We start from the raw sequence: 26,480 nt of genomic DNA on the forward strand, positions 1-26,480 counted from the left end.
ACTGTTCACAAACAAACAAACAAACAAACAAACAAACATACAGGGGTGAAAACAGTAACCTCCGTCCATCTTCGATGGCGGAGGTTAAAAACATTTAAGGTGTCATTTTCAACTAAGTTTGGAATGGCCATTCGTTTGGTGATACTTTTGAGATCGCCAGGAACCAAGGAAATGCATTTTGATCAAGGTCAAGGTCAAATTACGTAAAAAAAACTTTTGGAAATTCTTTTGGTAAAGACAATGGATTGGACCTGTGCATTATAGTGAAACTTCGCTTCCATTTTGACACTGTAGGGATAATAATACAAGAAAATTAACAGAATAGTCCCATGCTGCTAGTCTATTTAATACTTTATTAATAGCAATGATGATGATGGTAATGGTAGTGATCAAAATCTAACAGCCTCCAGAACAGAAGCACAGTGCAGTGCACTTGAGCACAGCTTTGGCACACTTGCACCGTCCAGTGCATCCTTTCTCACAGCGACAGCGGATCAATTCATGGCACGATTTTGATGCTTCGGGGAGAGTGGTCCAAAGCGGCTGCCACCCAGTTGTTTCCTTTGTTCAGCCCCAGTCAGATGGCTCTGGTATCTCTGGATCCAGGACCAATGCCTGGTTCCAACAGTTGGCCTGGTAGCAAGTGCACTTGATGTGCTGTTTGAGTGCTGCCTGGGTTGGAGGAATGTTCTCTAGAGTTCTAGACTTCTGTGTGAAGATCTGTTTCCTGTCATGATTCACTTCCGTGCTCTCACTGGTTCGGTCGTACATTAGCACCACAAATCGCTCTAGCAGTAACATTGATCCTTCACTGACCTCACTTGGCATGCATAGGAGTTCATTGAAAGCATCATTCACCTCTGGGAAAGACTTCCAAGTTTCCCAGGCAGTCTTCTTTCCTCTGCCAGCGAATGCAGATACAGTGTCACACCCGGTGAAAGCGTGAAGGACTGGGAGAGTCAGACACTGTGTTGGATTCATTGTGGCAACCATTTTGTGAACAGCTATGTAACGAAAGCTTGACCCGACACCAAAGGCAACTCACAGCTCATTAGGAGCTGTCTTGCTGAATGAAGCTACAGCCAGTACTACCACATCAGTATCAACAGTACGTATGGTCACCTTCTTACACCCCTTTTGCACAGCATCTGCCACATGCAGAAGTAGACGAGTGTCGGCCTCCTCCTGCGAACATGGGGCAAGGCAGGCCAAGTATGACTCAGCCGGAGAGCAAAGGACTCCACTTCCATCTGTTGCATACAGTTCCTTGCCCTCTGCTCGAGGAAGATGAACAACTACGTGTGACAGGAAAGCAAACAATTCGGTTTTGTTATCATCGCATCGAAGGAAGTCCTTCCAGTTCTTTGGCATCACAGTAGAAGGAGCCACAACCTTCATCACCCGTGATGTACCAAAGTTTGCTTCTGCCATTAAAATAAAAAAAATCCAAAGGTATTTCCTTTCTTCTCCATTACATATTTTGTGGGTCATCCATGTTTTTCTGCGCAGTTTGGTTCCAAAATTAAGGACGTTTGAACATTAGACCCGGGTGACGAGCAGCCATCTTGGATTTGACCTCTCACTGTCCCCTCAGAGGTCAAATCTGATTTTCCTCCACATCCGAAAATAAACATTATGGTATGACCTAACTATGCTAGAAATTTCATGCTTTTCTCATAAAATGCACAATTTGTTAAAATATGAGAGCTTACCCGCTGTACTATTAAGACAGTTGTAAGAATGGGTCAAATTTTGCAAAAAAAATTTTTTTTTTGTTTTTTTTTTCCTTAACTTCTGCACCGTGATTAGATATTAATTCCCTTCTGCCATTTTTTTCTTACCATATCCCTTCTTCCCTCCATTTGCACAACACATGTTGATTTTGTGGACTTAGTATGGGTTTATTACTCCACCAGTCTGGCCATGGACACAGTCATGGGCACAGCCACCTCCCGAGGCATACAAAAAGCCAGGGTCACGCTCACAGTCATGACCACGGTCACAGTCATGACCATTCTCACAGTCATGACCACGATCACACTCACGATCACGGCGACAGTGACAGCATAGGGCACAACAATAACCAGAACAATACCAGACACAATAATAGCCACAACCATGACCAGCCAGTTTCCCTAAGCCCTGCTCAGTGTGAAGCTGCTGATCACGGGTCCTCTGAAGGCCAGAAAAAGCCGGGTGGCCACGGTCCAAGCTTGCTGGTCCGTGCCGCATTTGTCCATGCGCTGGGTGACCTGGCACAAAGCATGGGCGTCCTCATCGCTGCTTACATCATCCGATTCAAGGCAAGTCGTGAATCCAGCTTGCACACGTCCTACGTACATTTATCTGCATGTATTACATTAATCATCAGGCTCCTTTGAAGGACAAAAAAAATATTTTTATTGTACATTTATGTGTGTTGTCAAATCCTGACTTGGAGTGGACACTAACATCACCATTGCTTCTTCGTAGTAAAACTGCTATTTAACCCACCAAACCATAACATGTTACTAGCTCATGATTTGTCTCCACCAGTGAGTTCTGAACTAGTTCAGGCATGATTTGTCGCATCTCGAATTGCCACAATCACGCACGAGCCGATTCCAAACCAACCAAATTGTCACTCTAAAGTCTAAACCTACTGGACCATCTAGTTCAGGCTTCCGATGATGGAAGACATGGAGTTTAGTTTCAGCTCGAAATAGAGCTCCAGCCTGAGCTAAGAGATTGCTTGAATGGACACCTGGACATCAAATGTGTTCAGTGTATTACTATAATTTAGGGCATGGAGATAGCCATGGCACAACATAATTACCGATGTTCACAAAGGTGGACAGAGGTTATGAGTTAATTTCCCCAGAATTAAATAATAAGATGAAAGAGCTTAAAGCTGAAGTAGATAGCGAGGACGACGATATAGTTGCAGTAAGTGAGACTTAGTTTTGTGAGTAGAGTAATTGGAGGATTGGATGAGAAGGCTACAAGATGTATCGGTGTGACAGGAAAGGGAAGATAAGAGGGGGTATGACATTTTGGGTAAAAGACTATGTGAGAGAGAGAGAGAGAGAGAGAGAGAGAGAGAGAGAGAGAGAGAGAGAGAGAGAGAGAGAGAGAGAGAGAGAGAGAGAGAGAGAGAGAGAGAGAGAGAGAGAGAGAGAGAGAGAGAGAGAGACAAAGAGAGAGAGAGAGAGAGAGAGAGAGAGAGAGAGAGAGAGAGAGAGATATATATATATATATATATATATATATATATATATATATATATATATATATATATATATATATATATATATATATATATATATATGACATTAAGGAGAGAACTAATGTAGAGGATTATGTGTGGATTGAGATTGGTGATTGTAAGAATAGTAAGATATTTGTGGGATGTGTTTATAGGACTCCTGGTATGAGGGAGTTTGCAGGAGAGAGGGGTTCATAAATAATTCAGAAAGGCATGTGGAAAGGGAAGAATATTGATTTTGGGGGATTTCGATTTGCCAGGGATAGATTGGGTCCAAGAATGGGGAAATAGCAGAACCGAGGAGGATTTTCGAAATCTATTCCAGGATTCATTTGAAAACATTTTGTCGAAAAGCACATCAAGGGAGTTGGGGTTACGGGGGGAGGGAGGGAGGCGGTGTGCGGTGTGAGATGTGTTTTTTTTTTTAAGCAATGATCCCAATATGGTGGATGAGGTGAAGGTAGGAGAATATATGTGGACAAGTGACCACAACATCTTGTGTGTAACTATATTGTTGAGATGTGGAGTTTGGGCTGGTAAAGGGAAGGCTGGTAGACTTCAAGAAGGCAAACTTTGAAGGTATAACAAGAGAGTTACAAACACCTTCGGACTGATGACAAAAGGCATTGACAAAGTAAGTGTGGAATAATTGCTCAACAAAATGGACACTGACAGGATATGGGGGAACAGTTTAAAAGTGAAAATGAGAAGAGTTCGGATGATAGTAAGGGAGGGTATTTTATTCAGAGAGCGGTGAATGCATGGAATGGTCTCCCTGCACAGGTAGTGGCATTTGAGTGAGTGGATCGTTTTAAAATCGAGTTGGATAGGTATCTAGAAGTCGTCATGGGGATGGGGGAGTACTACGATGTAGGCATGATTGTGCAGGCTTGATCAGCCGAACAGCCTCCTGTATGGAAATTCCTTGTGTAATTTCCAGAATTATGGATGGGTTCATGGTTCCAGAATTATAGTTGGGTTAATTATCCCAGAATTACAGATGGGTTAATTGTTCCAGAATTACGGATGGGTTAATTGTGCCGGAATTACAGATGGGTTAATTGTCCCAGAATTATAGATGGGTTAATTGTCCCAGAATTACAGATGGGTTAATTGTTGCAGAATTATAGATGGGTTAATTGTCCCAGAATTACAGATGGGTTAATTGTTGCAGAATTATAGATGGGTTAATTGTCCCAGAATTACAGATGGGTTAATTATCCCAGAATTACAGATGGGTTAATTGTTCCAGAATTACGGATGGGTTAATTGCTCCAGAATTACGGATCGGTTAATTGTGCCGGAATTACAGATGGGTTAATTGTTCCAGAATTATAGATGGGTTAATTGTTCCAGAATTACGGATGGGTTAATTGTCCCAGAATTACAGATGGGTTAATTGTCCCAGAATTATAGATGGGTTAATTGTCCCAGAATTACAGATGGGTTAATTGTTCCAGAAATACGGATGGGTTAATTGTCCCAGAATTACAGATGGGTTAATTGTTCCAGAATTATAGATGGGTTAATTGTTCCAGAATTACGGATGGGTTAATTGTCCCAGAATTACAGATGGGTTAATTGTTCCAGAATTATAGATGGGTTAATTGTTGCAGAATTATAGATGGGTTAATTGTCCCAGAATTACAGATGGGTTCATTGTTGCAGAATTATAGATGGGTTAATTGTCCCAGAATTACAGATGGGTTAATTATCCCAGAATTACAGATGGGTTAATTGTTCCAGAATTACGGATGGGTTAATTGTTCCAGAATTACGGATGGGTTAATTGTGCCGGAATTACAGATGGGTTAATTGTCCCAGAATTATAGATGGGTTAATTGTTCCAGAATTACGGATGGGTTAATTGTGCCGGAATTACAGATGGGTTAATTGTCCCAGAATTATAGATGGGTTAATTGTCCCAGAATTACAGATGGGTTAATTGTTCCAGAATTACGGATGGGTTAATTGTCCCAGAATTACAGATGGGTTCATTGTTCCAGAATTATAGATGGGTTAATTGTTCCAGAATTACGGATGGGTTAATTGTCCCAGAATTACAGATGGGTTAATTGTTCCAGAATTATAGATGGGTTAATTGTCCCAGAATTACAGATGGGTTAATTGTTGCAGAATTATAGATGGGTTAATTGTCCCCTAATTACAGATGGGTTAATTATCCCAGAATTACAGATGGGTTAATTGTTCCAGAATTACGGATGGGTTAATTGTTCCAGAATTACGGATGGGTTAATTGTGCCGGAATTACAGATGGGTTAATTGTCCCAGAATTATAGATGGGTTAATTGTCCTAGAATTACAGATGGGTTAATTGTTGCAGAATTATAGATGGGTTAATTGTTCCAGAAGTACGAATGGGTTAATTGTCCCAGAATTATAGATGGGTTAATTGTCCCAGAATTAGAGATGGGTTAATTGTCCCAGAATTACGGATGGGTTAATTGTTCCAGAATTATAGATGGGTGAATTGTTCCAGAATTATAGATGGGTTAATTGTTCCAGAATTATAGATGGGTTCATTGTTCCAGAATTACAGATGGGTTCATTGTTCCAGAATTACGGATGGGTTAATTGTGCCGGAATTACAGATGGGTTAGTTGTCCCAGAATTATAGATGGGTTAATTGTCCCAGAATTACAGATGGGTTAATTGTTGCAGAATTATAGATGGGTTAATTGTTCCAGAATTACCAATGGGTTAATTGTCCCAGAATTATAGATGGGTTAATTGTTGCAGAATTATAGATGGGTTAATTGTCCCAGAATTACAGATGGGTTCATTATCCTAGAATTACGGATGAGTTAATTGTACCAGAATTACGGATGGGTTAATTGTCCCAGAATTAAGGATGGGTTAATTGTTCCAGAATTATAGATGGGTTAATTGTTCCAGAATTATGAATGGGTTAATTGTTCCAGAATTATAGATGGGTTAATTGTTCCAGAATTATAGATGGGTTAATTGTCCCAGAATTACAGATGAGTTAATTGTTGCAGAATTATAGATGGGTTAATTGTTCCAGAATTACGAATGGGTTAATTGTTCCAGAATTACGAATGGGTTAATTGTTCCAGAATTATAGATGGGTTAATTGTTCCAGAATTATATATCGGTTAATTGTTCCAGAATTACGGATGGTTTAATTGTTCCAGAATTATGAATGGGTTAATTGTTCCAGAATTACGGATGATTAATCACCCAACTTGATGTCTATGGCATGTTTTAATATGACCTGTAATACCAGCTTCCATCACGTGATGCTAAAGGATACACATATACATAGAGAGAATTTGGGTGCTTCTCCACCCTAAACCCCCAGGACTATGATTTTGGTTTACCACCTCAAACCTTCCCATGCAAACCCTGAGAATAACCGCGAGTTTTCAAATCATTCCATCTGGTGGTTTAGGAGTAAATACAAGTCAAACACTTAAATAAACTTCTGAAATGATGGTATGATGATGATCATCATCATGATGATTGACAGTCCTGGCTTAATTGGAACTTTTTTTTTTTCTAATGTAATGCAGTGAATGTTTTTCATTTTTTCTGCCATTCAGTCACTGCGTCCTCTGATCCCTCCTTGTTCTTGTTATTAGTCCCTTACTAGTTTCACCGGAGGGGACTATAGGTTTGCTCTCCGTTCATCCATCCGTCCCACCTGTGGTTTTGTCAGACCTTTTTCCCATACCCTATAACATATTCCACTGAAACTTGGTACATGGCTTTATTATGATAAGTTACAGAACATTTTCGAGTTTCAGGACATTTCGTCAACTTTTCACAGAGTTACGTCCTTTTAAAACTTAGAAAATATTACATATAATACATGGGTCAGTGTTCAGCTGCCCTGACTCCACCCCACTGCTTTACACCCATTGGCTGGACAGCTGACCTGACTCCACCCCAATAAAATCAAGCACCATCTTTGCATGAAGCAACACGGATCGGCAGGCCTCTGGCCTTAGGCCTAGATGTTAGTCCATGGCCCAATGTAATTGGAGTGATACCAGGTATGTAACCACGATGTATTATGTATGCACATAAGTCGTACTCATGTTTTTGCTTAATGTATGTACATCGGGTTATTTTTAATATGAAATAGGCAAAGCCTATAAATGAATGAAACACGGTGGGTTAGAAAGGTTCTTCTTCTTCATTTTGGTTCTGATATCGGCTTGAATGTGCGTTAAAGCAAACTAATTTTAATATCCGGTTTGTTATCCCAGTTGTCTTTATTGGTTTCTCGTCCAAAAAAATGTATCAGTAAATTTTGCAGAATTTTTTTCTGTAAGTCTCACTTGGCCGCGCCTGGATGGGTTTGAGGGTAGTGGAATGGCGGCTGAAACCCGAATCCTTCCCAGGTTCTCTTGATGATTCCATCTTTGCTCTTTGCTTATTCACGTTCTTTCTGATGACTCAAATGCAGTATTTGGTCTTCCGTTTGATTCTATTATTCTCATCACCACCTTGGACCTACAGCCGGAGTACAAGATCGCGGATCCAATCTGCACGTTTCTTTTCTCTGTGCTTGTCCTGATGTCCACGACCCGCATCCTGTGGGACACTACGCTGCTGCTGATGGAGGGTAGGTGCAAAGCAGCTGAGCAGGATAAACTGCCCATTGTTATGGATTGTTCTTGCGATTGATGTGTTTTGGCGATGGCGATGGCGATGGGAGGGAGAATAATTAAGAGGTGTTACATTTGCAATGACAAAAAAATTACCTGTGGATTGTATTGAAAGCATTTCATTTTCCAAAAGTTGATTTTTATGTTTGTATTTTTTTCAAATGTATCAATAGCTCAAATTAGCTTGGCTTAGTTGGTTTAGACAGTACGCAAGGTGCTGCACTACATTGGCGAGTATTGACAATATGTTAACCAGAGCAACTGACACCACTTTTGACAGTTTCCCTTTGTAAAATCTGAGAGGTTGACTGTAGCCAACTTTGCACAGGTACCCCTAGGCATGTGGACATAAACGAGATTCATTTGCAATTGGCTATACTGCCGGGGGTTCACGAGGTGGAAAGGCTGTACGTTTGGGGCCTCTCCACCAATGTGTTGGTTGCTATAGTACAGCTGCAGCTAGGTGAGTGAGGTGACGGAGGTGAAAAATGACGTGCAATGGTATTATATTAGTAAATTATTTATTAGTGACTTCCTTGGTCTCTCTTGATCTCCATTGTGCATTCGTGTGACGTTTAATTTGTCGGGAAAGCAGAGCCTGGTGCTGATTGGTCAGAGGTACGATTAGCAACCACACGGCTACTTGTTGGCTCCTTCAAGATCCATGCCTGCGCAGTGGACATCCGACCGGCAGGTCACCCAGCTTGCCGTTTCTGCCTCATATAACCCTCAACTCGTCTGGGTCCTTTGGTTCCATCAGCTAAATTGTAATATCTCAAACTCTGTTCATAATGGAGTTTTAGATATTGTAATTATAATATTTATCATGGAAGGATAAATCACGATAGATTGAGTGAGAGGGTTTGGAATTTCCTCATTTAGCCGAAATCATTCTTTGCTTTCATGATCCTTCTTGGCTTTATATCTTGTGGACAATGGGCATAAATAAATATGGTAGTGAGCAACAAGTTGCGGCAATGAAATGCTTCTTCCTGATTTATACATATATATATACATACATATGCAGTGTTGCGGGAATGATTCCTAGAGGTTAATAAATGGTTAATGTAGTGTAATTATTTCCTTCTTGAGTGATTAGCATTAGTACAGGAGTAACCTAATGTGAATTTAGATCTGCTTTGCTAATTCATATCGTTCGACTGGTGTTGGTTTCGTGGTAAAGTTGGTTGGCTTGAGACCTTATGGTCTTGAGTTTGAGCCCCTGTCGACTGTTGAATCAACACCAGGTGGGATTGATTCTGCCTGTCATCCTTCCAAGGTCGGTGAAATGAGTACCAGTGTACTGGGGTAATAACCATTTGGGGTAACCTGCGTCAGAGCGGCGACCCGTCCAGGACTGTACTCCTTGCCAGTAAAACTGCCTTGGCAGCCCTATGTGCCTTCATGGCACGAAAGGATGGTACTATTATGATTAATTCATATAGTTAGAAAAGTCCAACCCACCCCATTGTATGCTTCTAAAATTTGTCATTCTTGCAAGCCCTTATTTAATGTCCATATACACCATTTCTGTCCTAAATATTCCCTTTTTCATCACACTAGGCCATTTCACCAATTTTAGGTGGGAAAAGTCGTCGTTTTCTCATCGTTTTCATCACCTCACATCGGCCATGGTGACACCCTGTGGCAGGTCCAGGGTGGGCGGGAAAAGGACGAATTGTAAATGAGAGGGGAGGGGAAGGGCGGAACTCATCATCAACGATGTCAGCGAAAAAACTATAGAGATGGGGACAACCAGTATCGGGTGCCAAAACCCCGGAAGCATTTTGGCAAAACTACGGAACAAGCTCCGGAGGGAGAAGCCACACCTGCCATGCCGATGCCTCGCCCACTTTGCTGGGACGTGTCCCTCCACACTCGCTGCCTGAAAAGACATTATCGCCTACACTGGGCGTTCTCCTCCACAAGAGACTTTACCGGGTTTGGCCCAGGAACTCTGCTGTCCTGTGAATCTCCCTTTGTCTTCTATCATGCGTGTGAGGCCTTTAGATTTTGTTAAATTAAGGATCTGCCATCTGTCGTTTGAACTGCTCGTGGGCGCACATGTCAGTAAAGGGTAAATTTGGGAGAGTTTTGCAGTGAGTTGGATCCATTTTATTATTGTGACACTATTTGCTCCTTGTATATTCCTGACCCTTTTTGTGCTTGCACAAATACAATTTACAAACCTGACTTGGTCTCTGGGTGTATCGTGTTTGTTCCGGTGGCTTTGTCTCGTGGATTACAAATACTGTTAAAGGTAAATTGGTCACGGTCCTCCTACCGCCAGAAGCTGCTTTCACGTGGCCTGGTTGCTTGGTCGTACATCGAGATCACATGATCGAAGATCACTGCAACACTCGCTCGATTTAGGGACCGCAACCTGCGCGGTAACATGGCTTTAGATGTGTGGATCCGGCAAGGGAGCCTTCGAATCTGGTGACCACCGCGGTCATTTTGACACAACTCTCCGGATTCAAACCGGGAAACTGAAACGGTCTAGTAGCTGTAATAAGTTATTAAGGATTTGCTGAAAAACCCCAAAAAGGTCCCTATATAAAAAAATATAAAAGGCCATATTCATTCCCCAGAAGAACAAAAAAGACCTGACTTGAACGCATTGATGGATGATGCTGAGAACACAACTTGGGGCAATTTGTTTCAAATGTTAATGACTCGAAGAGTAAAGCAGTGTTTCCGAGTTTCTTGATACTGGTGAGGTTCAGGACTGTACATACAAGGGTGCACACCATGATACTGTTGAAGCCAAGGGCCACCATGATTGCCACCATGTTGAAGCCACCATGATACCCGTGGCTTCAACAGTATCATGGTGTGCACCCTTATATGTACAGTCCTGAACCTCACCAGTCCCATCTGCCTCCTGCATAGTGCGAAGCATCTGTTTGTGCGAATCACTTGTGTATTTCCTCGTTTACTCAATGAGCGTATGATCCAGCGCATTCACACACGGAGATGTCTTTCCATTTCGTCGTTCTGCTTCGGAATTCATTCCAATCCTTTCAGTTCCATCCTGGAATCCGTTCCATTCTGTTACATTATGTTAAGTTTCGCTCCGTTTCGTTTCCTTCTGTTTTGAGGCCCCAAGCGGTCGTTGACGCCCCATTTAAAGGTGCCCAATGTTGTACCCACTAACCTGATGAAATTCCTTTTATATAATGTGTTTTTGTTGCATAGCTTCTCGTTACCTGCTATCCAGGTGTAGTGGTTCATCTCAGAATTTGGAAGATTACAGAAAGAAATGACTGACTTACCTACCGAACTGCCTTCATACCACACTGTTCATGGTTTTCCTCTTACTGCTTTCCTGCAGGAATATTTTGTCGACAGATTCACCCACCCTAGTTCGTTGGTGCAGAATTTGATGCATTTTGTGTCAGCTTTCTCAAACGGAAATAAATAAAATGGTAATCTCACTGTCTTCAACAATCTGATTTTTTTTCCCACATCCTCTTCAATCTCATTTTTCTCTCCAGGTCTTCAAGACAGCTGTTCACCACCATGATCTTTTCTACCCTTGTTAACCCCACCTAAATCCTTCCCCCTTCCAAATTTTACAGTTTTCCCTCTTTGGAGCTTCCTTCTGTATTCATTTTGTCCACCAATGCCTGCGTGGTTTGCGTCCTGTTTTTTTTTTCTGTTGCATCCTGATCCGTTCACTGCACTCGCTCTCCCACGAGCCTCGACTACGCGTACAATTTTTTTTTCTTCTGTAAGTCAGATTTGCATCCAGGAACACAATCATTATGATTAACCATTTTGAAATTGCCAATCTCTCATTTAAATGCTGAAAATTATGTGAAAAGACTTTTTGACTTACTGAAGTTGCGCGAGCACCGGAAAGTTAAAAGTGCCCCGGCTAGCGGAAGTGAGTCAGTGAAAACGCAAACAGTGCATGTACGAAAGGCCTTATTAGCAATCATATCATCTGAACGAATTACATTATGTGTATTATCTATTCTTGAAAATATAACATTGGCTAAACTAGAGGGCCACTCGGTAGAGCACATACCTCCGCCACGTAATGCCTGATCCACGAGAACATATCGGACCCAAACCATTTTTGAAATATCATGCGATACATCGTTTTTTGGCAACCATATCGCAACGGCGAAGAATCACTTGAAAAATTCAATAATTCTCGGATCTGCATCCGGATTCGCATCTTCAGCAAAATCGAATCAGTTCGTCTTTGTCACACACCCAACCCGTCCACCAAATTTCATCCGAATCCGTCCACAACTTTGTGAGATATCCTGCAGACAGACAAAGAAATAGACAAACAGGGGTGAAAACATAACCTCCTTCCACCTTGACACGGAAGACAAGGGTTGTGTGACAAGGAAGAATTCATTCAATTTTGGTGAAGATCCAGATCCGGATCTGATAATTTTTTAACTGATTCTTCACCATTGAGAGCTCGGGCCAAAAGCGATATAGTACCGTATAGCATGATATTTCAAAAATGTATTGGGCCCGATATGTTCTCGTGGATCAGGCATTACGTTCTCGTAATGTACTCGGCGTTCTCGGCAGAGGTATGCGCTCTACCGAGTGCCCTTCTAGTTTGATAAAGTTTTCAGCATTTCTGTAAATTTTCATGACAGTGCCACTTTCCTCCAACACATCCATATTTGCCCACATGGTGGCAATGTGGGCCACAATTAAATTTCCGACAATGTACACAATAAAGACAGAAAAACGAGCAATTGGACACAAAACATGGCATTGCAATGCCCTTTGAACCGATCGTTTTGGATCTATGTGTCGTGTGCCCTCATTTCCGTGGAATGGTGAACATTGACCTGATCTACCCTGCCTTCAAAGTTGGAAATAAGAAGTATAAACGTGCCGTCTGTGCCCTCAGAAAAAAACCTCTCATCCACGTTCAATGTGCTGTGGCTTGAAAGGCCCAGGTGAGATTTTTTTTTAGCACAGCACCCAATCCTGTTTGCTATGGAGGGTAGGAGTGAGAATTATGATATCACAACGTTCTGTGGTCATGTTGTAACAATTTTTACATTGCGCAGATGGTTCATTACTGCAGTCCTCAACCCTCCACTTCTTGGATTGATGTGAGAGTTGCATTCCTCCCCGCAGAGTAGGTTTGTGTATTTTGATGTTTAATTATATGAGTACAACAGCACCTACTGATAAATCTTTCCTGTGGTTTTATTGAGGGATGGACCACTCTCCAGCTGAGTTTCTGGCTCCATTTTTTTTCCATTTACTGGGTAAAAATAACACGGAGTCCTCTTTTTGGGGTAAAAATAAAACGGAGTCCTCTTTTTTGGCTAAAAATTACATGGAGTCCTCTTTTTTGGATAAAAAATAAAACGGAGTCCTCTTTTTGGGCTAAAAATAAAACGGAGTCCTCTTTTTGGGGTAAAAATATCATGGTGTCCTGTTTTTGGGGGTAAAAACAACAAGGAGTCCTCTTTTTGGGGTAAAAAATAACACTGAGTCCTCTTTTTTTGGATGAAAATAACACGGAGTTCTCTTTTTTAGGTAAAAATAACATGGAGTCCTCTTTTTGGGGTAAAAATAACACGGAGTTCTCTTTTTTGGGTAAAAATAACATGGAGTCCTCTTTTTGGGGTAAAAATAACACGGAGTTCTCTTTTTTCGGTAAAAATAACATGGAGTCCTCTGTTTTGGGGTAAAAATAACATGGGGTCCTCTTTGTTTGGGTAAAAATAAAACGGAGTCCTCTTTGTTTGGGTAAAAATAACATGGAGTCCTCTTTGTTTGGGTAAAAATAACATGGAGTCCTCTTTGTTTGGGTAAAAATAACATGGAGTCCTCTGTTTTGGGGTAAAAATAAAACGGAGTCCTCTTTTTGGGGTAAAAATATCATGGTGTCCTGTTTTTGGGGGTAAAAATAACACGGAGTCCTCTTTTTGGGGTAAAAAATAACACTGAGTCCTCTATTTTGGATGAAAATAACACGGAGTTCTCTTTTTTGGGTAAAAATAACATGGAGTCCTCTGTTTTGGGGTAAAAATAACATGGAGTCCTCTTTGTTTGGATAAAAATAAAACGGAGTCCTCTTTGGGTAAAAATAACACAGTCCTCTTTGTTTGGGTAAAAATAACATGGAGTCCTCTGTTTTGGGGTAAAAATAACATGGAGTCCTCTTTTTTGGATAAAAAATAACATGGAGTCCTCTTTGGGTAAAAATAACATGGAGTCCTCTTTGTTTTGGGGTAAAAATAACATGGAGTCCTCTGTTTTGGGGTAAAAATAACATGGAGTCCTCTTTTTTGGATAAAAAATAACATGGAGTCCTCTTTGTTTGGGTAAAAATAACATGGAGTCCTCTTTGTTTTGGGGTAAAAATAACATGGAGTCCTCTTTGTTTGGGTAAAAATAACATGGAGTCCTCTTTTTTGGATAAAAAAATAACATGGAGTCCTCTTTGTTTGGGTAAAAATAACATGGAGTCCTCTGTTTTGCGGTAAAAAATAACTCGGAGTCCTCTTTTTTTGGATAAAAAATAACATGGAGTCCTCTTTTTGGGGTAAAAATAACACGGAGTCCTCTTTTATTGGATGAAAATAACATGGAGTCCTCTTTTTTGGGTAAAAATAATGTTACGGATCTGGAAACAATTTGCATTCAACATACAGGTCCCAAAAGTCGGTTATCCCGTTAAGTACATGTGTAGTCAGATCCCTTTCCTTTTGTCTAGTGGGAGAATCAAAAACGTGCATTGCGACTTCTTTTAGTTAGATTATTATTAAATCTTTACCATCTAAGGCCATCCAACAAACCATCTAAGACCATCCAACAAACAAACCAACAACACCAGTGATGACTGAACAAGCGCTTCACCCGCCCAACCGGTGATTTGCTGTTTCGAGGCAAAATCTTTGGGAAGTACCTTTTTGGGCGAGTCCGCACGTGTGGAGTGGGCGGGCTTCCCGGTATGGCCAAAACCCTGCCCAGAAAGGGCGGACCCATGGAAGCCTCGTCCAATCGGGCGAACAGTGACGTCAGTTTCATCAAGGCCCCTCCCCGCTGAAGGAGGTCCATAAAATTACTGACACCATCCTCAGCGAAGAGTTCGGTGGAGAGGAGTCTTCACGGTGGTTGTTACAGGGAGACGAGTTCTGTGGCCCTGACTAGTCGCCACGCGAGCTCTGCTACGAGCCACGAGTCCCACACGTGCGACTGGGACCAAACCGTCGACCTTTGGCAGGTGCGGCACTACAGAGCACGCTTTCCCTCCGACGACCAGGTACCCACCGAACTCTCACCCCCAGCTTGTCTCTCTTCACGGCTACGAGGGTCAAAGAAAAAGATTCTGGGGTTTCTTTTGTGTGTGTGTGTGTGTGTGTGTGTGTGTGTGTGTGTGTGTGTGTGTGTGTGTGTGTGTGTGTGTGTGTGTGTGTGTGTGTGTGTGTGCCCGTCTTTAAGTAGAACTGAGTCAGTGTTTTTGCTTATTATCCCGCCCCCCGGAGCAGTGGCATGCAGAGGGGGTGGGGCGACGGTGCATTGGCCCCAGGCATCCATTGGATGGGGGCATTCAATCAGAGAAGGAAATAAGATAGTAATTTTAAAATTCCAGCGGTGATAAATCAATTTTTGGAGGCTCACCACACTGCAGAGGCAGTTGTGAGCCCTTTATTCCTTTAACATGGTGTACCCTTTTTGTCTTGAGAAAATGGTGCTTCTCCCCACCCCCACAAGCATGTGCATGATGTACGTGGTGCAACCATCAAAAGCAACAAGCAGACGTGGCTGTTCTTTCCTGCGTTTCCTCAAGTCGTAACTCGTCTTTTCTTCAGCTTTTTGTGCATCCAGATTCATTTTTTTTTACCTACTCAGGTCAGTGAATAGCTCCAGAATGGGTGCAACTCCGTTTTTTACAGGTTTTTTTGGTGATATTTAATGAAATATTTACGTGGGATGTAGTAAGAGTGAAGCCTGGATGATCAGAGGACTGCTATGGCATTTAATCTCGGAATCTTATTCCTTAACATGTTAATATTCGAATACAGATACCACTAATTTGCAAGTCCATGATATAAATTGCACAAAATTATCAGTGGAGAATCAGTGTGAAATAATTTGATATGAAGAAACAAAGAAATGAAAGATGGTTTATCCATCTGCAACTGACCGATTGTTTACCATTTTCTTCCCATTTTCTCATGCGTCTTACGGTTTTTGAGATGGAAAATGAAATGTTACAAGTATTTCGTGTGCTTATTATTATCGAGTTTCAGAATTATTGCAGTATAGTTCATTCTCCACAACCACGCCATCTCCACAACACAGCGCCCTCCTCAGCAAACAGCGGCACAATGCCATTGTTACGAACTCGCGGCGCAACAGGGGGAGCCACATTCCAGCGTCCGTGTGCAATCAGCCGTCCAAACGGATGATTTGCATAAACGGATCAAGACGGGCTTTGCCCTGGAAAAGGCCAGCCAATCAGAGGTGAAAGGGGCGGAGCCAGCCTGGGTGGGGTGAAGGTTCAGAGGTGAAAGGGGCGGAGCCAGCCTGGGTGGGGTGAAGGTTCAGAGGTGAAAGGGGCGGAGCCAGCCTGGGTGGGGTGAAGGTTCAGAGGTGAAAGGGGGAAGCGCCGATTTCGGGTGGCGAAACCTCCAACAGCTTCTCCCCTCGGGCTATAAAAAGCCGCGTTGGCAACGCGTAGGGAGTTGGTGGTAGAGCTGTTATCTATAACAATATTATTGTTTTAATTTTAATGGTTTTATCTCCAATTAAGATTTTTTCTTATTATCTACAAATACAAGAATGAATATTTGTTCAAGAGAAAATAAGCTTGTCTCAGAGGTGTGTAAGTTAGTCATCACTTTGTACATATATATATATATATATATATATATATATATATATATATATATATATATATATATATATATATATATATATATATATTTTTTTTTTCAGATGAAGAAAGTATAACCAAGTGGAGCACAGAACAGGAAAAAAAAAGAGGGGCAGAGTCGAAGATGAGTCCCATCAAAGATGCATGGATAAGAAGAAGTAGGAGAACCTGGAGAAGTAAAAGATGATGTGGGTGCAGAGAAGGATTTTTCTGATACGGATTCAGCTCGGTCAGAATTTAATGCTCTCTCTCCTCAGTCTCGTTGTCAGGATGATGATCCATGTGAAGAAAATAAAGAAGATTTTTGCAAAGAAGCGATTTTGGCTGTTTCAAGAAACTGATTCCAGATCATTTGAAGATGACAATATTACAACATGGCCCTGAAAGATATCAGAATAAAAGTGGTCCATTTGCTGAGAAGGATGGGAGATCATTTTCCAAACAGTGGTTTGATAAAGTTTCCACAAACGGAGAAATTGTGGAGAGAAAATGGTTGTTATACTCTCCATATCGGAAAGCATGCTACTGTTTTGTTTGCTTTTTGTTTTCAAAGGAGCATTTGTTGTCTCTGTCAAACTTTGGAAAGAAAGACGGTTTCTCCACTTGGAGAAAATTAAATCCAAGAATACCTGACCATGAGAAAAGCCCTTCTCATCGAGCTCACATGAGGGAATACCTGAACCTTGTAGTTCGACTCCATCATTCAACTACGATAGATGCTGAACTTCAACAGTAAATGTCTGCTGAAAAGAAAAGATGGAAAGCTATCACTGAACGAATTGTCGAGGTTATATCCTTTCTGGCAAAACAGAATCTGGCCTATCGTGGACATCGAGGAGAAGGAATATCTGGGTTATCAGAGCCAGGGGAGACAGTCAGTGAAAATACAGGAAACTTTCTAACAACAATCAGACTTTTGGCCAAATATGATGACATCTTAGCAAAACACTTGCAGAGAGGGAAAGAGAAACCAAAAAGTGTCACCTACTTGTCCAACAGAATTCAAAACGAAATAATCAATCTTCTTGGTGAAACTGTCAAGAAAAATATAATTTCTGAAATTAAGGATGCAAAATATTTTAGCATAATGCTGGATTCAACCCCAGATATTGTCCATGAAGATCAAGTTTCTGAAATTCTGCGTTACATTCATATTGATGAAAACAGAAAAGTAGAAATAAAGGAGACATTTGTGGGATTTTTTTTCAAGTCAACAAGAAAGATGCAGTCAGCTTGGTAAATAAAATTCAGGAAAAATTGGAAGAAGACAAAATTTCCATGAATGACTGTCGTGGTCAAGCATATGATAATGCAGCAGTTATGGCTGGAGTGAGAGGAGGTGTTCAACAAAAAATTATTGAAGTTAACCCAAAAGCTGTGTTTGTGAACTACGAGAACCACAGCCTCAATTTGGCCTGTGTCCATGCAAGTGAGGTGCAACCTGTTGTTGTTACATTTTTTGGCATTCTGGAAAAACTCTACTTTTTTTTTCTTCATCTACTTCTCGTTGGGAAGTGTTAAAATCTTTTGTCACTCGGACTGTGAAAAGACAGTCTGACACAAGATGGAGTTCCAGCCATGATGCTGTGCAAGTAATCCACGAAGAGTGTGACAACGTTATTGCAAGCCTTCAACACCTGCTGGAAGGAGAATTCTCAAGGGAAACTAAATCTGATGCAGGATCGCTACTGAACTCTATTCAACAGTTCCCGTTTATAGCTTTATTAAATTTTTGGTACTCAGTTTTATCATCAGTGGAGAAAGTCTCAAAACGTTTGCAGGATCCGAAAATGGGGTTCTATGAAGCTTCTTGTGATCTGAGAGGACTTATTCATATCTTGCATTTGAAGAATGACGAAATTATCCGCAATGCAATAGATTTAGCCAATGAATATTGTGAAAATTGCGGAATACCAATGGCACGAACAAGGAGAAGAAGAATAATGCCTGGAGAGTCAGCAAGAGATAGTGGACCGATGGCACAAGAAGAAATGAATAGAGTAATGGTGGAGATTGTGAACAGATTAAAAACTGAAATTGAAGACCGCAGTGTCCGTCTTCAAAGACTCAGTGACCGATTTTTCTTTTCTTCTGAACTTGAATTCAGTAGTGATTGAAGATGAACAAGAAAGAGAGAAATTATAAAAGGAATGTTCAGACTTTGCAAATTATTATGACAATGATGTGGTTGCAATTCCGTTATATGACGAAATTATTGATTTTGTGATGCTCCTTCGAGCCGGAGGGAATAGAGTTCCCCCTGATCCTAAAGATGCTCTGGAGTCTTTACTGCAGTATGGGAGGGATGTCTTTCCGACGCTGTGCGCTTCATACAGATTCCTGCTTACAATCGCATTTTCAGTCGCAAGCTGTAAAAGGTCATTTTCAAAACTGAAATTAATAAAAACATATCTGAGGTCTTCTATGTCACAGGAGCGACTGACCGACCTGGCTTTACTGGCTTTAATAAGCATTGAAAAAGAATTTCTCACAGCTGATGTAAAAAGTGAAGTAGTTCAGGTGTTTTGTGACGGGAGGGATCATTTGGGGAAAAGAACTTGATAAATTTGATTGATTTATATTAAAATCGAATAAAGCGTTTATTTCATGTTTCATCTGTGTTTATATATTCAAAATGATTTCCTTTCTCATAATATTTCTCAGTATATTAGTACAGGCCTTATACTTGAGTCTTTGGGGCAAACAATCAAGATTTGCCCCGGGCATCACCAGACCTCTGCACGCCACTGCCCCGGAGGGAGGGAGCGGGATATTGTAATCGTCGGGTTTGTTTGTCTGTTTGTTTGTCTGTCTGTTAGGAACTTTACGGCCAAACGGCTTTAGCAAACACTATCAAATTTAATCCACAGGTGGGCAATGAACCTTGGACGACCCCATTAACTTTTGGGTCCAATTGGATCAAAGGTCAAGGTCACGAAAAGATCAATATCGTTTTTCGCTCAGAACTTCGTCAAAAAATGATCTGATTTACTTCAAACTAAGCTTATAGTGAACCTTATTCTATTTGTCACTTATAATCCTTCCCGTTCATATAGTGAAAAATGCATATTTGTGAAGATCGGAAGGGTCCGAAGTTTTGGGGGTCATGGTCATCGGTCAAAATTACAAATTTTCCATTAAAACTAAAACACGGTTAGGAAAATATAACTTTACGGGAAAATGGCTGGCTCAAACACCGTCAAATTGTATCCACAGGTGGGTAATGGACCTCGGACGACCCCATTAACTTTTGGGTCCAATTAGGTCAAAGGTCAAGGTCGGGTCACGAAAAGGTCAAAATCATTTTACGGTCATAACTTCGTCAAAAATGGTTTAATTGACTTCAAACTAAGACTAAAATATTCCTTATTCTATTCCTTATAATCAACATTCAGGTTAAGGATGTATTAAATTTAAATTTTTATCCCCAAAATAACTTTATGCCTTAAATGGGCGGGATTTGTTGTGCCTGGCACCACTTGTAAATATTTCCCTGATTGCATATTCGCGTCAAGTCTTGCCTTTGTCTTTATTTTACTGTTAATAAATTTATTAGAAATGTTCCCAGTCCGTTTCTGTCCCTTCTTGCATTGGTCCAGCATGGTCCGGGTCTGAGTATAAGTGGGGTTTCATCCCCGGTAATTGGTCTATCATAGCTGGCACGGTTTGGCAGTTTCCGCTCGGCTGCACCCAAGCTGGAGTTGGTAGTCGGTAGTTGGAACTCTACCGCAATCGGTGGAGTGACCCGGTTCGAGCAAGACGTGCCGAGGGCGTGGTTTCCCCAGTAGTCGAAATCGCGCAGTTAATTAGGTATATTGGTTTTAGACAAACAGACCCTACGCTACGCGGTTGAGATATTGGCGTCCACGGTCGGTTCAGCGACCGCCGGCTCGCGGAGTTATCCAGAGCGACGGCCTACAATTCCGGGGAGTCTGGTGGGAGACGGCATAACCTCCCCCATCTAGCGGTCATTCTCGCCACCGGCCCGCAACAATTACATGAAGTCCTCTTTTTGGGGTAAAAATAAGCCTTGTGAGTGGAGGAGGCCAATGGGCCGACCGCATGCCTCGTGGTTGCAGCAGGTTGATAAGCATCTCAAGGAGATGGGGATGGGCCAGGGATCTGCCTGGGGGATGGCGAGACGGAGGCTCCTGAAGTACCGGTGGAAAGTGGAAGCAGCGACGCGCTGTTCTGGCACATTCTCCCATACCTGACATGAGCTGACAATCCCCATCAGTTGGTATCCATGGGGAGGAGGAAATTCCCCGCTGAGTGTGCTAAGAAAAGTGGTGCCATTGTTATGACATTGCTGGTACCCAGAGTATTCTGGGAAGTGATGGCACTCCTCCAAAGCTGTGTTTGTTTTGTCAGGATGTTCACGTATGTTACAGATGTGCAAGTGGCAGCCTCATTACTAGCCCTAAGCCTTGTATAAAAAAATTAAAATGATAATTAAAAATTCTCAACGAAGCAGATAGCCACAGAGCTATTGGTTCACCATCATATGTGACAATATCCAAATTTATTCTGGATTACCTTCATGCCAGTATTGACTATGATACATCTACAGCTTCTACACAGATTGAAGATTTTCTTGAAAACAATATGGTGCTCATCACTCAAAATGTACGAGGGGATGTTGCTCGAGTTTGCTGTGGCCAACCTTGATATGATGGAAGAGACCCTTGATGGAAATCCGACATTTAATGTTTCGCAGATGGCAACATGTCACCATGGACTAGTAAAAGAAAGGCAAGAACAGGCCAAGACAGTCATGAATGAGGAAAAGGTTCTGAAACGTGTCAATGAAGACTTTCAAAGAAAAGCAGATAACCTCACACACAATTACATGGTTGTAGTTGAGGAAGGTTCCAAGCACCCCAAGGTGCCGCACACGTAGCACTGCATGGGATACCATCGGCGGAAGATTTTGGGTGTAAACCCAACCAGCAGACTACGCAGCCCAGCCGAGCCGATGCCTGTTTCGTGCCCAGAGTTGTTGAACTGTAAGTGCACTACCAGCAAATGCTCTTCGCCATGATGTAATTGTGTCAGGAATAACTTGGGATGCTCATTAGGATGCATATGTGGGGTGGCATGCCTCAACCCGAGCAATCTACCTACACACACCAGCAGATGAGATTGATTGAAATGGGAGGACAATTAACCAATAGCTATTGTATGGTGTCTCGCAGCGTATCTTGTCATGGAACTCGAGTGACACCAAAAGTAAATAAATGTCATGATTTGTTCATTTTCTCAATGGATTAAATAACAACAACAATTGCTGATTCCATCAATAAACTGACAATCCTTGTTGTTTTTTGACATATTTTGGAGCAAGGTGGGGTCATGTGTTATGTGAGATATTTCAGATGCGAGAACAGATATCCCAAAATGGTTTGCTCCACATGATCATCTGATTGTTAGCACACATTTTTAGGTACTAGTCATGTTGACATTGGGATTTTTAGTAATTATATAACGCAGGCAAAATTTCACTTCGGCAGTACCTCGGTAACTGACGTTACGTTCAAATATGCCTGATGGTAACCTGGGTTTTTTTTTTATAAATATTTGCTAGGTAACTATAAAATTACAATAGATTACATCGGTGGTTTGTCCGGTATTTCAGTTCTCCATAGATTAATTGTAATGGTGAAGTTAGTGTTTAATTATTGTCGAACGCGTTAAAACTTTTGGATCTGTACTCGGATGTATTCAACCTAAATGTATTCAACGTGAACATAACATCCTCCACAGACGATCTCCACTGGATGTTTACCTCTGTCACCAAAGGTGAACGGAGGTTATGTTTTCACCCTTGTCTGTCTGTCTGTTTGTTTGTCTGTGATCAGGATATCTCAAAAATTTATGGACGGATTCGGACGAAATTTGGTGGACAGGCTGGGTGTGTGACAAGGATGAATTGATTTGATGTTGGTAAAGATATGGATCTGGATGCACGAAGAATTTTTGAAGTGCTTCTTCACAATTGAGAGATGGGGCCAAAAACGATATATAGCAAGATATGTCAAAAAGTTGTGGACGAGTTACGACAAAACGAGGTGGGTGAGTTTGGTAGGTACCAAGAATGGTACCATGTCTCCATGCGCAATGCCAAAAGTGTCATCCACGGACCTGTTCCAGTATCGTGGGAGCCAATTCTCGTGAGACTCGAATATCTTTTGCTCAATTTCCTCCATCACCAAGTTAGCCACAACAGCAGAGACCAGTGAACCCATAACTGTGCCAAATACTTGTCATAGATGTAGGTCGTGTGACTTAGACACATCTTCGGCAGGCTGATAACGTCCTCGGGTGTTAATTGGTTGTTCTGACGAGCCATGTTCCAATCGTTACAATGTTTCAACCGATCAACCGTTACACTCACCTCCAGATCGGCTGGGATATCGGTGGAGAGTGAAATCGAATCAAAAGATACCAAGTCTCGTCTTCTTGGATTCTAACCTTATTTATCCCCTCGACAAATTCAACACAGCCAGCCAGCCTGCTTGTTTTAGCATGGACATTCTTGTGTTCAAGGACCGTTGTTGCTCGTGGGGTCATCAGGTAGTTTTGTCACATGTTTTACCATCCTCCAGTTGTGATATGACTTTACCATGGTAAGCCTCCTTGTCCATTACTGCTGCTGCCCTGCCCTTGTTTCCTGGTGCGAAGATCAAACCATTCCTATTTCTCAGACTTTTCATAGCTTTCAGTTCTAGAACTGAGAGATTAGGTTCGGGTTTTCTCGTGTGTAAGAAGGCCCCAATGGTCTGAGACACATGGCTTGTGATAATGGTCTTCTCCGCCAGTGGAATGATAATGGCTGACTCCACACCAGCAACAACTCCCCCAAACACACAACCCACACGTCATCACGTGCAACACAGACATGAACCCGGCCATGTTCGTGGCACACAAACACCAAAACGACAAGAAAAAGAGCAATCAGACGGCGCAGACCATCACAGGACTTATTTTGAGTGGTGTATTTTATTTTTTTTAGATTTTAGGGTGAATCCAAGATGGCTGCCAAACCATGTGACTTATTATATCACATGTGTGAACATTTTGTTCCTCATGGACAGGCGGTCATACATGTAAAGTTTCACCTCGATCTGTTCAGCCACTTCAGAGAAGATGATTTTGAAGGTTTAAAAAAAACAAACAATGTGGTTATTGAATCACATGACCGATGACGTCATGAATTTTTTTTTGTGGACCATTTCATCCCTAGAGGACTCTCAACAATTTTCATACTGATTGGATGTGGCGTTCTACATGTGCAATTATGACGTCATAAAAATCGCACTCATTTGCACGAAGAGTACTTGCTGTGTCCCAAGTTTCAATTTTTTTCTCCTTCGTGCGGTTTCAGTGACGTAGAGGTCCAAAGTTCTTCCGTTTCTCCAATATGGCTGCCACACCACGTGACTTATGACGTCATAGCTATCGTTATAACGTTCTACACGAGTCGTCGCACCAATGGTGAAAATTTCATCTCAATCCGACAAGTGGTTGCGGAGAAAACCACAAAAGTTCTGTACAGACAAACAAACAAACAAACAGACCCAAATGCAATACCCTCTCCTCTGGTGAGTGTAACACACACACACACACACACACACACACACACACACACACACACACACACACACACACACACACACACACACACACACACACACACACACACACACACACACACACACACCATTGTGTCATCTGCTAAAGAAAGATCCAGCCTGGGAATGGCATGGAGAGCATGATGCAGCGTACCAGCTGTTAAAATCCTGAATTGCCAAACGCTCAGTATTGAAGTTCTTTGACCCCATAAAGCTGGTAGTCCTTCAAACTGATGCATCTTCAGCTGGGTTAGCTGGGTTAGCTGGGTTAGCTGGGTTAGCTGGGTTAGCTGGGTTAGCTGCGTGCCTGCTGCAGGATGGGGATCCTCCAGCATATGCCTCCTGGTCTCGAACACCTGCTGAACAGAACGATACCCAGATAGAGAAGGAGCTTCTTGGAATCGTATTCGGGGCAGAGCGTTTTCATCAGTACATCTACGGGTTTGACACGTCCGTACACAACCGACCGCAAGCCACTGGTGGCTGTCGTCGAGAAGCCACTGCACCTGATCTCACCCAGACTTCAGCTCATGACGCTTCGGCTTCTCCGATACACTGTGTCAGTGCAGTACATCCCAGGAAAGTATCTACTGTGTACATTGCAGACGCACACTCCAGAGCGCCATCTAGCTTGTCACTTACACATTAAGATTCTGGAAGACGACGTACACCCTCGCGTACATCAATTGGTCACTGAGCTTCCAGCCAGCACTGGCAGAATGAAGGTACTGCAACGTGAGGCATCACTAGCTCCAGAGCTTCAACAACTCAGCACTACCATCACACAAGGCTGGCCTGCGCATCGAGCCAGAATGTCTCTGATGGTGAAACCGTTCTGGCTTGTTCGGGAGAACATCCACCAGTCTGAAGGATTGCTGTTCTATAGCGAGCGGATCATCGTTAGAGACGTAATGCAACAGGACGTGCTGGCTCTAATTCACGAAGGGCATCTACAGTAGAGGCGGGAAAGTGCAAGGCACATGCAAGACCCATCCTGTACTGGCCAGGCGTGTCAAGAGACAGAATCAGAAAGAGCCACTCATCCCGCACAGCGTCCCTGATCGCCCATGGCAGGAGCTGGGTGCCGATATATTTCACTCCAGTGGGAAAGATTATCTCATCGTGGTGGATTACTGAGGAGTCACAGCTAAACAGGCTCACGGCTCCTGCGGTCATCTCAGCAATGAAAGAGAACTTTTCCTGCCATGGCATACCGGAAGAGGTATTCGCCGACAATGTTCCCTTTGGTGGCGCAGAAATTAAGGACTTCGGACATGAATGGGGCATAATGTTCACAACCTCGTCCCCAACATATCCAGCAATCCAACGGTCAAGCTGAGCGTGCGATTTAGACAATGAAATTGCGAAAGACACATGAAGACGGTACTGACATGCAACTAGCAAATCCTTGCTTACCGCAGCTCTCCTATTAGCGGAATGACACTCTCTCCAGCTCAAGTCTTGATGAACAGGAGGCTAAGGGATAAATTACCTGTTTACAGTAACAGCGTCCAGCCAGGTGTCATATCAGATACTTGTCAGCAGCTCTGGGACTGTTAGAGGCTGTACACCAATTTATCTGATAGAGGGGCGAAACCTCTTTTGGAGCTCCAAGTAGCTGATGCTGCCCACACCAAGAGCAGACAGGGCTGGGTACCTGTAGTCGTATCTCGCAAAAAACTTTCCACACCAAGATCATACCTACTAGTGACCACGGCCAACGGTAGAATCCTACCGCCGCAACAGGCGACACCTGCGGGAATCTCCATCTGCGACGGTGACCATTCTCCCACTTCTGGGCGTTGGAGAATCGAACATTCCTCCAGAGGAAGTTCAGAGCACCACCATGGACATGGCACCAATGTCACCTTCAAGTGCTGAGAACTTCCCATTTCCTCAACCTCCGAGCTGCGGGTCACAGCGCGCCAGGGCCTTGCCTCAAAGGCTGAAGGACCGTGTTCTATCATAGCCATGGAGCTTGGCCTTTGAGTTTTTGTTCACCTAACATGCGCCAATAAATCCGGCAGCTGGTCCGGGGCAAGCCGATCCCATCGTGTCCGTCATCACGACAC

The 26,480-nt window shown here is 42.5% G+C and overlaps 1 protein-coding gene across 6 annotated transcripts in view; it reads left to right on the plus strand.

The window, feature by feature from the left end:
- The window catches only part of LOC147023757 (proton-coupled zinc antiporter SLC30A2-like), a 39,545-nt gene extending 29,453 nt beyond the window's left edge, over positions 1 to 10,092 (plus strand). For 5 of the 6 annotated variants that reach the window (XM_085889511.1, XM_085889510.1, XM_085889512.1 and 2 more), the window contains 4 exons: positions 1,895 to 2,303; positions 7,751 to 7,856; positions 8,228 to 8,362; positions 8,495 to 10,092. In XM_085889511.1, coding sequence (XP_085745637.1) covers positions 1,895 to 2,303; positions 7,751 to 7,856; positions 8,228 to 8,362; positions 8,495 to 8,625 — 781 coding nt within the window. In that variant the 3' untranslated portion in view covers positions 8,626 to 10,092. The remainder of the gene's footprint in view (positions 1 to 1,894; positions 2,304 to 7,750; positions 7,857 to 8,227; positions 8,363 to 8,494) is intronic. The other variant, XM_085889514.1, reaches the window with a different exon arrangement.
- The last annotated feature ends 16,388 nt before the right edge of the window (positions 10,093 to 26,480 follow it).

The sequence above is a fragment of the Eptatretus burgeri genome, chromosome 7, assembly GCF_056783735.1.
Source record: "Eptatretus burgeri isolate ZD-2024b chromosome 7, Ebu_testis_v1, whole genome shotgun sequence".
Classification (NCBI taxonomy): domain Eukaryota; kingdom Metazoa; phylum Chordata; class Myxini; order Myxiniformes; family Myxinidae; genus Eptatretus; species Eptatretus burgeri.